At 35.0% G+C, this 14,622-nt stretch overlaps 1 protein-coding gene across 2 annotated transcripts; it reads right to left on the reverse strand.

Moving 5' to 3' along the window:
* Positions 1-1,783: 1,783 nt before the first annotated feature.
* On the reverse strand, positions 1,784-11,258 carry LOC147389619 (ATPase GET3A-like). 2 transcript variants are annotated; one of them, XM_086418524.1, is made up of 8 exons: positions 11,201-11,258; positions 10,405-10,655; positions 9,810-9,934; positions 8,261-8,411; positions 2,970-3,080; positions 2,686-2,821; positions 2,461-2,576; positions 1,784-2,372 (listed from the first exon to the last, which is right to left on the reverse strand). In XM_086418524.1, the coding sequence occupies exons 1-8, from the start codon at positions 11,241-11,243 to the stop codon at positions 2,196-2,198; spliced, it is 1,110 nt and encodes a 369-aa protein (XP_086274650.1). In that variant the 5' UTR covers positions 11,244-11,258; the 3' UTR covers positions 1,784-2,195. The 2 variants fall into 2 exon arrangements, with proteins under 2 accessions (XP_086274650.1, XP_086274651.1); XM_086418525.1 differs by lacking the exon at positions 11,201-11,258 and having other exon boundaries at positions 10,405-11,173.
* Between the last annotated feature and the right edge of the window lie 3,364 nt (positions 11,259-14,622).

Genomic DNA, 14,622 nt, shown 5'->3' on the forward strand with positions numbered 1-14,622 from the left:
AGGAAACAATGGAAAAATAGATCAATTGTAGGTAATCAATCCAAACAGAAAAAAATCCTTAACCACTGATTTGGGATTGTGTACGAAGATTCTTGCTCCTTGATTCAGTTTATCCAAAGCCAAGGCCTTTATTATGGAGAGAATTCAATTTGCTCGTGTTTAGCGTAGGAAAACGCTGCAGTAACATTAAATTTGACATCGATCCACACATTCCTGATGTGGATGTACGTACGGAACCATATATGTTTTTTTTTAAATGCTCGAATGACACAGGGTTTTTACTGTGATTCTCACAAATCTGATGTAGGGTGTGCACATAATCATAGACGTATTTTCTCGTGATACGAGTAAAAACCTCTATGGTTATGCATGCATGTCCACGTTAGAATTGTGAGAATCACAGTAAATCCTGTATCACCCCAGCACGACTCTTTTTTTTTTTTTTTTTTTCTTTTGAAAAATACTGAAATGACATAGTACTTATCGCAATTCTCACAAGTCTGAAGTGCGATGTGCACGTAATCATGGATGTGTTTCCTCGTGATACGAGTAAAAATCATCTACGGTTATGTATGCATGTCCACGTCAAAATTGTGAGGATCGATTTCAATTCTAATGTTTCTCCAGCACGACTCATTAGAGAATCATTATCTCGATCAAAGTTATTTTGAGACTTTCACTCACTCTTTTGTGATCTTCAACTTGAATATTTTTTTAATTGAAATTTAATTGATTTTTGTTGAACATGCCCAAATCATCTTTGTAAACTTTTTTTTAATTTATCGCGTATTAGAACTACTACGACATTTTCCCTAATGCCTTTGATTAAAAAAGTAGTGTCGAAGTGAAATTTGTATTAAAAAATACTTAAAACAAAATAATTATTTTTATATGAGGAATGACACTATCATGTAATATAATATTTTTATTTTAACATATTATATCTGCTAGGGTACAACTTGGTTTGGTTTGAGATCAAATTAGAACAGAACCGACATAGGTCTGCTCTACTAAATAAGAATCAGAACCGAATCAAATTCCATTAGAACCAAATTGAACTAAAGTCAGTTTGATTCGGTTTGTTTCTACCGATTGTTAATATCCTATAAATTATAAGTAATATTTTTTAATGAAATATAATAAACATAAAATGATCACTAATCTATCCATAAAAAGTCATTAATTTATCCATAGAAATCACTACCAGTATACATCCTAACTCCTAAAATAATTCATAATTATATATATATATTTATTACATAGCGATCCGGTTCTATACAAGTTTTATTCAAGAACCAAACCAAATTTGATCGGTTCTCCATTTTCATAATCTGGAACCGAACCCCCACTTGTTCTAAACTGAATCAAACAACCCCAAAGCTATTGATTTGATTCGATTTTCGATTTGAACCAGACCAAGTTGTACCCCTAATATTTGCTAGAGAAAAGGGTTACTATTCCCACACCAACTCTTACTAACGCCTCACCAACTGTGCACCATTTTTTTTGGGTGATTTACATGGGAATTTGTGCGGCATTAGTAAAAGTTGTCGTGGCAATAGCAGCTCTCAAAGAAAATTAAAAAATGCTTGCACATGAGCCAGCCCCAATGTGGGTTCTTCACCCTTTTAGAAGAATCATCGTCTGACATAGGACATTAGGTTTAACAATCAACTAAACCAAGATCCCAGTCAAGTTCAGGAAAAACAACTGACATGCCCAAAAACAATAAGCATTTATAACACTATATTAACCTTAGATGATGTCTAGCATAGACCATTAGAGTGCAAAGCAATAGATGTCAATATTATACAAGAAGCAAATGAATGAGAATTTAATTAGATCTCAATCTGATGCCAAGTTTGACATGATTTCTCGCTTGATCCCAAAAAGAAGTCTATATGTAGAAGTTGCGATCATCTCATAAAAAATACTACAGTGCGGTATGTGATGGCTGACGGGTGGAACCATTAAATGATACTTATAATGAATTTCCCACATTTGGAAACTAAATGTATCTTGCAAATAAATAATAAATTAGATTTCTATCACTGGACCCAAAACAAAAATTCTGAGTTGATGTCCATGGGAGAGCATCACGCCCGTAAATAGAGAAAAATAGTCGAGACTTGCAACGGCACATGGCTCAATACAAAGCACAGAAGATGATGATGGTGTGTGGGGATGGAGTAGGTTTAGACCTTTTGTTTTCCTTTTCTCATTGTTTCTAGCTCTTCTTCAGCCTCCTTTAATTGCATCCTTAGTGTGGATACTCTCTGCTCAAGCTCTTCTATTGTGCCTTTCGATGTGGAGGGCTCGTATGGTGTTACAAAATTATGTGAAAACTCTTCCAGAGCTGCAACTCCACAAACCTGCGAAAACTCAGTTCCCATCAGTGCAAGACAACGGAAATTTTGAATGACAGAAAATAATTTCTAGATGGGGATGTAATTATTATACCTCTTCTGGAAGTAATGGTAACTTAGTAATGTTGAAGTCATCATACAACATGTAGAACTGATCGAGATATTTTTTTTGCATCCGCATACGTGCTTTTAGCAACTTGGATTCAACAGCTACAAGAATAATAGACCAATTAGTTAAGTGAACGTAGTTTCTAGATGGGGGTGTCCAAGTATGAGTACACCCCCTATACAAGGGCTTGAATGAACATGGAAAATGCACCTTCGTTGTAAAGAACTTGGTTAATGATGATATTGTGAGTGTCGATCTCAAACTTTGAGAGTTCTTGCACGAGCCTCTCTGTTTCATAGAGAGAAAGGAATTCGGGGATGCAAACACAGACAAAAGTAGTCAAGTCCTGTTAAGAAAAATAAACGTAAGTTATCAAGAAGGCTATTGATGTTGCCATAAATTTATATGGTGATGCCATATACATTGAAATGCTAGCATTAGTTCTATATAAATTCATAGTAGCCCAATGGGAGAGATTGAAGTTGAGATCTTACTGGATCCTTGAATTGCTTATTAACTTGTTCAATTACATCTTTCATGCCCTCAAGCTTTCCTACGATTGCATCCTCCCCAAATTCATCACCAACGCCAAACATACGAGTCACCTGTCGTGGAAAGCCATCAATACTTGTCAGTTGCCTAATTAGATACATAATAGATAGAACCAATTGCAAATGATCTCATCATTGTTAACGGTAACAGATAAACTGGTAAATTCAATATTTGAATGAGCATGCAACCAACTAATGTCAATTACTGCTAGAAAATAAAAGATAATTGAAAGTATTTGAAGTAGGTGATGTGTGCAGACTGACATCACAGTTGTATCAAATGAAAAAGTAAAAAAATGACACTAAGCAATAGCTTGATGTTTTCTTCTGGTATTTGCTCTTGGACATGGCTAGATAGAAGCAATATAAAATTTCAATGTTAATTTCCCACTCCCTTCCCCAACATACATATACATTCATCATCATAAACAGTTTCGCAATAAAATTATTTCCTGTTCACCACCACCATCATTTCACAATGACTTATCCCAAGTATTTGGTCAGGGGCGGAGCCAGAATTTTGCCTATGTGAGGGCAACTAAAAGTAGAAATTTTTTGTGGGGGCAACTACGAGTGGAATTTTTTTTTGTGGGGACAATAGTGGCAGATTTCTTTATCCGCCGCTAATATCTGTCACGATAACTCCTTAATCTATGAACTTAGAAAATTCTTGTGGGGGCAAGTGCCTCCATTGCCCTCCCTTTAAATCCGCCCCTGATTTGGTGGATCCTGTTATGCCATTCAGTTCTATCCAGATCCATATGGTATGTGGCTTCAAATATTTTCTACCTGTCACAATCAACAATATTTCAGCCCTCCTCACACCCTTTAGAACCTTCAACATGCACCAAAACTATCCTTCTCAAAGGTTCTCTCCTTAATATTCCGGGCTATTCCTTCTATCATTTGTCAGACCCTTCATGTAAACAGTGCAGTTAAGGGCGAAAGGTGCACTTAAGGCGCAAAGGCCTCTTGGTACCCGAGGCGAAAGGTGAGACGCATGCCTAAGTGAAGCAAGGCACAATAAAATTATAATATAATTCTGAAATTATAAAATTCAAAAAAAAAGAAAGTAGTGAAAGATAGGTTTTAGATATTTTTCGATTACAACATTATAAATATGAGTTTTATAAACAAGGTAAAGTATTCATCCAATACTTCGAAAAGAAGAAGAATGATCAACAGTAGCTACGAAATTAGTGAGGATGAATAAGAAAAAGGAAAGAAGTCTAAGCAGGCAAACAACATGTGTCGTTGCTGCTACAACACAACAACAATTAAGGCTGTCAATGGGCAGGTTTCAGGTTTCGTCTGGGCTTGGTTGAGCCCTAACCCAACCCTAATGGGCTCGGGCCGAATATAGAAATGACAATGTAAAATTAAACATTTTTAATGGTAAAAAATGTACTTTCCAAATAAATCTTTCGTGTCCATAGTATTAAATTTCGACGTATTTCCACGAAATATACTGAAATATCTCCATTTCCACAAGTTCCAACATGAAATTTAACCGACAATTTCTTTTTGTATATATTTCGGTGGAAATCACTATTCATTTAGTGAAATATTTCAATGAATAGTGAATTTCGGGCAAATTTATCATTTTATAGGTATAAATTGCAATATTTAGGTGGAAATATTTCGATCAATAGTAAATTTCAACCGAAAATTTTCTCTTTTGAAAAAAACATATAATTGCTTTTAGGAAGAACTTGTAAATTATACATAGTATTAACTAATAAAAATTGCATACAACATTCATCAATTAGTATAAATGAATTATGATTAGTTAGTTATATATATCATCTTATTTTAATGTATTCTAAGCATATTAGTACGTTTATATAAGCATGCATACAATCAACCATGTTTCAATTAGTTGGATACATTAGCAATTTATTCATACTTATTCAAAAAATAAAAGAAATATAATTACACATGAATGCAATACTTAATAGTTTCTTCATTTTAATGTCTCACATATTAAGTTGTGTAGTTGATGCAACATTATTATTGTTATTTCCACTATCAGCTTCTCAATACATGTGCTTATGTGTAGCAAAATGTTGTTGATATTCAATTTCTCACTCCATATGGTAGTTTATTGTATTTTGATGACTTAATGAGTGTGTTTTAATGCCTATTTTATCATTTCCTACAGGGTTAATAAAAATTTCATCAATATTTTTGTCATTTCCATCATTCCAAAAATTGTATTCATTTCCATATTCATCGAAATATTTCCATTTCCAGACTAACCGAAATAGACACCGAAATCGAAATTTAATACCTTGCTTGTGTGTAAAGACTATATAAATAAAATACATTTATTTTATCCAATCTTGAGCGAGGTGTGCACTTTGAACCCTAACTGAGGTGTAGTCAAGGCATGTACCTTGGCATGCCTCACTTACACTGTGCCCCTCCTCACATTTATTAAGGCACCTTCAGTCTGCTCTGCCTTGAGGCATGCCTGAGCTGCACCAAGATGCTCACCTTGACTACACTGCATGTAAAGAGTGCTTAATTACGAGTAGAAGCGTGATAATTGACACCTGTACTCATTCCTGGATAACCAAGTGGCTAGAGGAAACGTGTACTAGTCATTCTTAAGCTCGGGCTCTGACATTGACAACCAGAGGAATTAAATCAGATGCTTAACGACACATTCATGAGAGAATGGATACCCTTCATCATATAGAACCTCGTTAGCAGGATACAAGAGATTTTCATTAAAGCAACTTGATCCATTTACACATATCAAGAAACTAGATGATGGTCTAGTCTTTCTTTGAAGACCACGTGTGCAGCTTTAGGTCAAGTTGAAGTAATTCTGCACTCACTGCCTGAGGCAATCAATCAGATAACTTGCTCAAAGGATGCAACAGTCCAGCAACATGCTGAAAGATTTTCTAAGCCATTCTACCAAGATTTGATCTCTTCTCTATCAATTACAAATTGAAGAGGATAAACTATATGGCCTACAAAATCCAGAGAAGTGATAGAGTGAAGTTGTAATAAGTAGTCGACTGTGAACAAAACCTAACAAAGAAGATTTGATCTCTTCTCTATCAATTACAAATTGAAGAGGATAAACTATATGGCCTACAAAATCCAGAGAAGTGATAGAGTGAAGTTGTAATAAGTAGTCGACTGTGAACAAAACCTAACAGAGAAGGCATATTATTTATAATGGCAGATATCTTTTTTCCTTTTCACAAAGTGAAGAAAAGGAAAAAAAAAAAAAACTTGAAAGAAACAGAAGTGAAAAAACTAGAAAAGAATGAACAAATAGTGTGTGACAGGTAAGGAAAACCAAGTCGAAGAGTATCTCAATATGTAGGTCATATGGATCTGAACATACATCAACATAAAGATTTTAATCTTAAAAATGGACCTTAATATATATTAGCATCTACATCTAGAGCTATGTATTGAGCTAGAATGTTCATAACAACAGGGAATTAGATTAAAAACAACTATAGGCTGGAATAAGGATACGTATAATAATGTTGATGTAAATAGGAATCCAAAATGACCAATCTGAAAATGGCAACAAACAACTACAAGGAGAAATCATAAGGAAACTGAGAGAAAAGAGAAGAAATGGATATATATATATATTTATATGTAAAAAATTTATTGATAGAGATGGATAGATTGATGATGGAGATAGTTATAATAGATTATGGAGGGAACTCTTTGTTGACTGTACAGTGCAGAAAACTTGGTTTCTGGTGGACTGGTGATCCAGGGGCATCTCCACACTAGGTGGGGCCAATTGGTTGGGTGGTCCATGAGGTAGAACCCATAAGGGGGAGGGCTTTGATTGCTTACACTGGGCTGAGATAGAGGAATTAATCTTACACTCCTCAGCAATTCGTGGCTTTTATGGAGTATTGGTTAATATCCTGCATCAAATGAGCCGAGGAGGTCTCGTGTTTGAGTCTCCTCGACGTGGGTTGATGATGCATGGGCATCTTGTTGGGTGGGGCTCGTTGGTGAGTTGGGACCCATTAAGGGGGAGGGCTTAACCGAGTACTTTGAGCTATGAGATAAAAGAATTAATGCGGCCTTTGTGAAGTATTAGTTAATGTCCTGCATCACCTGACACAAAATTAAGTGCAACACAGGTGGTGGTTGATTCCAAAACTCAAGCCTGAAAGTCTAATCGATCTATTGAGATAAATGCATTGTAGGGGCGCCTGATGTTTCTTTACTTACAAAAGTAATAAAAAATGGAGAATATAGAAAATTCAACCCCTAGGGTCAATCCCAGACATTGGGCTTCCCAAAAACTCTAAACCATCAACTTAAATAAATAAAAAAATAAAAACCATCTCTAAAAGAAAATATATAAAAACAACCTTTCATTCTGTTTTATAGGTAAAGGGTGAGTGATTAGCAAGTGAAGTTGGGTTTTTTTTATTATTTTTGACAAGTGTAAGCCTTATTAAGAAAAGAAGAAAGATACAAAGGGTCGGTTGAGGTGACCAACCAAAAGAAAGCTAACTACCATACAACAAGTCCCATCTAAATACAAAATCCTCGAAGAACAACCCTTTAAATTCGAGGTTTAACTTGCTCCAAAAAAACAGCAACCCAGATCACAAGCTCATAAATGAGAGACCTTGTTTGTGTATATCAAATGTGGTCCAAGAAATCTTACTAAAAGAAAAAAAAGGTAAGCTGTAGAAGAATGAATAAGATTAGGAAGAAGGTGAAGATTAACCAAAGAAACACCGGTAGAAAAGCAGAAACAAATATGGAAAAATGATGTTATGAGCTTAGAATTCAAAAGCCAAAACTCAGTGATCTGTCATCCCTTGAGGATCCAAAGAGAGAACTTTACATCAAAAGCTACTCCCATACCATGGAAACCTATCAAGCTACTCCGCCTTGTTTTCATGTACTTTTTCCCCTGATTTAATGAATTTTATATGTATCAAAAAAACCTATACCAGAAAAAATGAAATAAAAATTTCAAAGTGAGAAGGTGGGTCACTTGACCCATCGCTACTATCCATTGAGATATCAGAACAACAATAATTGGAACAAAAAAATCCCTATAAATTTGTATTCCTTGTGTAAAAACACTAATAACATCAAAGTTACATTTCAGAATCAGCTATTACTCAACTCCCAGTAATATTAACTTAATATAGCTATAACCTGAGGGGTCATTAAGAGTGGGAAATATCAAATATTGCTCTTTATAAGAACTTGACAAGTACCTGATTAATTAGGCCACCAAATTTATTTTTCAAGGTCATCATTTTCCCGAGCCCCTTCTCAAGTGTTGATGGGAACTGCAAAAGTCGCAGTGTATGGCCAGTTGGAGCTGTATCGAACACTATAACAGAGTAATCCATTGTCTGCACTAACCTGCAGGATGAAAATAATGTCATAAACCATACTTTCCTTATGATGACAAGGCAGAGGTAGATGTTACCATGAACATCATATAGGCAACTAGACCATAAGTATTTAAAACAAAAAGTTCACCTAAAAGCATTTTCTTTGACGGTCATTGATAGCACAAGGAAATGAGACAAGGTAGTTTTAGAAATCAGTTTCACCAGATATCAGCCAATTTTGACATTTCTAGCCATATCAAAAATATATAATAAAGAAATATGGACCGCCCATTTAACATTAAATTGTATTGAGCAGCCCAATATACATATTTTTATTTTATTTTCTTGATAAGTATAAATCTACTGAGATTGAAAATAAAAATAAATAAATGTTACAACAAATATATTGTTGTTAAAAAATCTACATGCATTAATATATGCAACCTCTACCATCCCCTTCAACCCCTCTCCCCAAAAATCTATGCCAAGTTGCCAATAATCAGCAACCCTAGATTTTTCCCTCCAGGCTTCAATAATGTTCTACGTTATAAACTTAATTTGAACAAGCATTAATAATGTTCTACGTTCAATATTGTTGTTAAAAAATCTACATGCATTAATATATGCAACCTCTACCATCCCCTTCAACCCCTCTCCCCAAAAATCTATGCCAAGTTGCCAATGATCAGCAACCCTAGATTTTTCCCTCCAGGCTTCAATAATGTTCTACGTTATAAACTTAATTTGAACAAGACCCCCCCCCCCCCCCAAACCCCCCAAACCACACACACAAAACCCACAGTACCAAAACAAAATCTACAACTTAAGCTAAGTATGTGTGGATAATGATACCATCAATTTTGTGGGCTACGGAAATTCTCAATCCCCACAAATAGTAGTCAATATTGCAGGCTAGAAAAAATCACAATTCCTCCAAAAGATATGCCTCTTTGATTTTTTTCCTTCGACGATGATTAATATTTTCCTCACTTAGTTGGGCTCATTTTCAATGGTTGGAGAGTTCCTAGAAGATCCTTAGCTAAACAAGACCACCATCACTGAAGTTATTCTAATTTTGAAGTGTTATTCTCTCATAGCCTGGGTATACATTTGGTAGTTAGTTTTTTTTTTAAATTTAAATAAAGAGATTTTACTAAAGAAAGGTGGTCGAGAAATGCACTTGTTGTGAAGCCTATCTCAAGACACCATGGAAAAAATGCACTTGCAACTTTCATCCCACCAATATTCATTACTTAAAGTCCCTAATTAATTTAACCAAATAACAATTAGAAGTTTGCCAGTCTTGGAAACATCTTTTAGGAGCAAACGATGAAATAAATAATCACCAACATTTCTCAATCCAATCAAAGAAGAAACACCATATATATTGGTTCTGTATATGATAGAGGAGAAAAGGAGGGCATACTTGAGCATCTCAGCAAAGCTCATGGCCTCATCAATGCCAGGTATTGCATTTGCTAACTCAGAAAGAAAGCTATCCATCCCTTCCACGTTGGGCAATTCATCATTTTCAACATTGGGATCCACCTCCTGAAAAAAAAAAAGGATTAAAATTCTAACCCTACTTAATTATTAACAATAGTGCAAAAAAACAATCAAAATATTACTCCCAAGTAACTCGACAAACAGATAACGAGTAGAGAAATTTTAACTAAAATTCAAGAATCGGTCAGCATTTATTATTGCAAGTTCGTAAACATGAAAACTAAAACCACAAAAAACACATAAAAAACCCAAATTCAGGAAATGCAAATTGAACAAATACTTCCAAAAACACACACAACTTTGCCAATCAAATACACAAAAGATCCCAAATTTGCAAATTCAACATAAACAAAATACTAAGAGACGTGTCCAGCCCGAACCCATTAAAAAAAATCCAAAATTACAATAAAATATAAGTTAAAAACAACAAATTGGAGAAAGTTGTACAATTCCAACACATAGAAGACCTAAATTGAGAAAAATTGAATCTTTTTAAGGAGAGGAGACGACAATACCATGGCAAAGAGATTGGAGAAACCATTGACCAAAGTGGGTGTTTTGGTGAACCTCTGCTGAAACGCATCACTGAGATTGTGAGCTGGGTCGGTTGAGATGATAAGAACAGAGGATCGAACCCTAGAGAGAAGGATCGAAATTATCGAACTGCACGTAGTCTTGCCCACACCACCTTTCCCTCCAACGAAAACCCATTTGAGACTTTCTTGGTCCAATATGTTCTGCACTGTCGCTTCTGGTATTTCTTGATCTGTCGCCATTATTAAACAGAGTTCGAAAAACCAAAAAAACAGAGAGAAGTATCCGATCTTCTCTTAAGTTTTAAATTTTAATAGAATCGAATCTGAATTCTGAAAAGAAGTAGAAGTTAAAAGTAATGGAAATAATTACAGAAATCGTATGCAGAGAGACTATAGAGATTAGAGATGACTCGCAAGTCGCAGCGGAGGGCTGGAGGAGGCTTTCGTATTGGGATCGACTGTTTGCACACCACTCATTACCAATTGCACCCCATCACTTAAAAATTCCCCATTTCACTCCATTCTTCTTCCCAACCATGCCACATAAATTATTGTGATTTAATCATTCTTGTATAGTCTAATTTACTGGCAAATATCACAAATCTCTTGTAACCACCATACATTCGGGTTGGTAAACCAAGGAGGGCAAACTCATTGGAATCCATGTTGACACTTCGGATTAATTAGTAATCATAGAATTCCAAGAGATAGGATCTAAGCATAGACTCTTATCAATTTATAATCAAAGCCTAAATAGAGACTGGAAGATCAATACCTTCAATTGGTGCACGAGAGAACATGAGCAAAATCAATAACATGAAAAATAACGCACGAACATATATAGAAGCCATGGGAAGATGAATAAGCCCCTAGATCATAAGATTATCATAATGAAGTAGAATTAGTAGGTTGAAATCGAGGTTTTAAAACAAGTATTTTTTTTAATGATAGAGTGCAACCAACAACAAGTGGTGTGCAACTAGTCAATCCCTTTCGTATTTGTTTGTGTCTGCTAATGTGCTCAATGGGTGTACAGACAGAAGGTACACTATTGATTGTGTAAGACAATCAAAATGGGTGTGAATGGCTACCTATTTAGCTGAAAGTGAATTGGAGACGGTTGGTTCTACTTGTGGGTATTCGGAATCGATTTATTTTTTCATTTTTTTTAATATTATAGATGATTTAAGATATTCTTTTATTTCAAAACTAATGCATGTTTTATAAAACTCTTTAATTTTTTTATTTAAATTATAGATGGAAGGTTAAAATGAGCTTTCTCTTCTAAAAATTTATTATCTTTAAAGAAGATAAATTTATTACTTTTTTTGGGTTCCTTCTACTCTCCTTCCTTTTTAGGGTTGTGCTTTGCAAGCGTTGCCTTTTCTTAAAGGCAAATACATATTTTTTCATTATAAATATATATTTGTTCTTGAGAATCAAAACCAATGGATACCTGTATTTTTTTGGTGGTTCCGTTTCCATTTATTTTGAAATTGGAATTGGAATCCAAAAATAAAATAAAATTTATGGTTCTAAGCGCATTACCGAAAAAACATAATGTTTATGATTCTATGTGCCTTAGGAACCGAACTGGAACCAATCTATTGACACCACTAACTTGGTGGTTTCCTCATCTCTTAATATCTTAGCATGACTCTGCCAACCAAACACATTGATTAATTTAATTATTGTGTCAATAGTATATTGTATTGACTCACACATATAACTGGAGGGGGGGGGGGGGCAGTTTTGTGCGGTAACTTAACAAGACATTTAGTAAACTTTTCTTTCTAATTGGTCCCTCGTACTGTCGAGTTCACAAATTTTACTATCAAACTTGATGCTTTTGTATGTAGTGTTGAGTTCAAAAAATTTACTGTCGAGTTCAACCACTTTATATTTATTGTTGAACTATACACTTTTTAATTATTGTTGAGTTCATCACTTTTTAAATAAAAAGTGGTGAACTCAACATTGGTAAAACCCACCCATTTTCAAATTTTGAGTTTTTACGACTAAAATACATAGAAAAATCAACTAAAAACTTGAGATAACAATTTATGTATATTATTTCAACCCAAAAGAACCATTCTTGATCAATTTTCATCCAAAATCTAATAAAAAAAGTGAAAAAAAATCCTAGTGTTTTTACATATATTTTCAAATTGTTTGAAAAAACCTTTGAAAATTACTTTTTTCTTAAATCCTTTTTGAAGGAATGGAGTCTTTGAAACTCGATTGAGATGTCAAAAATCAAATTTTTGAGTGATAACGATGAATTCAAACGGTTAAGACATTCCATCGTAAGAAATGTGGGAAATGAGGTCTACGGACCGTTTAAAAAGAAAGAGTTTACTAAATGTCCTGCCAAGCAACAATTGAAAACTTAGGGACTATTTAGAAAGAAACCCATCCATGAGGGTCCTTTAAGTAATAATAACTGGTATCCCAGTCCATAGACCAGTCTTGTCCAAGGAGTAGTCTCGGGGCACATGCAACTCTCGCCCATTACACGCACCAGGTAAGTGAGGGTGCACCCTCGTGGGTGGCCCCTGAGAAATTAATGCTCATGCTGGGTATCAAACTCACGACCTACAGGCGTTAACCTCTTATCTCTCGATCCGAAATTGCTCATACTTAGTACAACCCAACTCTTATATGCAGGGGCGGAGCCAGGATTTTCCTGTAGAGAGGGCAAACTATAGTTAGTTGTATGGTGAAAATGAATGGTTTTAGGGGAGAAATTAAGAGGTTTTTAATTAGAAATTGAAGAAAATGATATTTAGGTCATTTTCAATTAATATTTGAGAAGTCCCGGTCAAGAGGCAATGTCATCAACAAAAAATTGAAGAGGTGAGGGAGTGGGGACAAATGGGCATGTAATTAGTTGAAAATATAGGGGTGTTTCAAAGTTTTGTGAGAACAAATGGGGCATGTTATTCATATTTTCAAATAAAAGTTTAGCCTCATGTTGAGACTTTCCATTAAACAGACGGTTGAGATGATATAGGTTTTCAAAAAAAAATGTACCCCTAGAAAAAAAAATTGTATTGGTTCCTATGACGATCAGTATTGATTTTTAAGAAATATTCGTTATTCCCCTTCTCTCAATTGTTTGTTTGATGGAAGAGTTGGAATCTAGTGTTTTCAAAAATAATAAAATAATAAAATGAAAGTGATGTAATTGTCCATAGGCAGATTAGTGGTTTAAAATCCAAGGCATTGGATGCATTTTTGGATGTGTGGTTCAATTCGAATTATCCAACTAATTAAAAGAGTATTCTAGTAAGCTTATGAAACATTAATAAGATAGAGATAGGGGTGAAACGAGGCTTTTCCTGTAGTGGGGGCAAATTATGGTTAGTTGTATAGTGAAGATGAATGATTTTAAGGAGAAATTAAGAGGCTTTTAGTTAGAAGTTGAATAAAATGATATTTAAGTCATTTCCAATTAATATTTGAGAACTCCAGGTCAAAGGGCAATGTCATCAACAAAAAATTGAGAGGTGAGGGAGTGGGGACAAATGGGGCATGTAATTAATTGAAAATATAAGGGTGTATCAAAGTTCTGTGGGGACAAAAATTGGAGGGAGGTGAGGGTGTGGGGGCAAATGGGGAGAGAGGTGAGGGAATGGGAACAAATGGGACATTTAATTAGTTGAAAATATAGGGGTGTCTCAAAGTTTTATGGGGGCAAAAATTGGAGGGAGGTGAGGGTGTGGGGGCAAATAGGGAGAGAGGTGAGGGAGTAGGGATAAATGGAACATGTAATTAATTGAAAATATAGGGGTGTCTCAAGGTTCTGTGGGAGCAATTGGCCCCACCAGCTGCTTATATGACCCATTTAGGTCATGAAACATAGGAGATAATATCTCAGAGATCAACAACTAATTAATGGTGGAAATAGAATCTATTTTTTCATTAAGATTACAAGTTTATAAATAAGTCGAGGAGGAGAATGTTGTGACGGTTTAGTGTTCACGGGTTATGCATGCGGACCTGATTATGACACAGCCCAACCTTACTTAACCTACTTATAAGGTTCCATGGGTCCTACCATGTTACTTGTTTAATAAACAGTAAGGTTTTAACAAGATTATTAGATGGATAATCTTATTAGGTAGAAACCCTTATCTCATGTTCTTAACAAGGGACCAACATGACCCAACTGTACCTATTGCCATCCTCAGGTGA

Source organism: Akebia trifoliata, chromosome 12 (genome assembly GCF_017979445.1).
Source record: "Akebia trifoliata isolate Shusen 1 chromosome 12, ASM1797944v1, whole genome shotgun sequence".
Lineage (NCBI taxonomy): Eukaryota > Viridiplantae > Streptophyta > Magnoliopsida > Ranunculales > Lardizabalaceae > Akebia > Akebia trifoliata.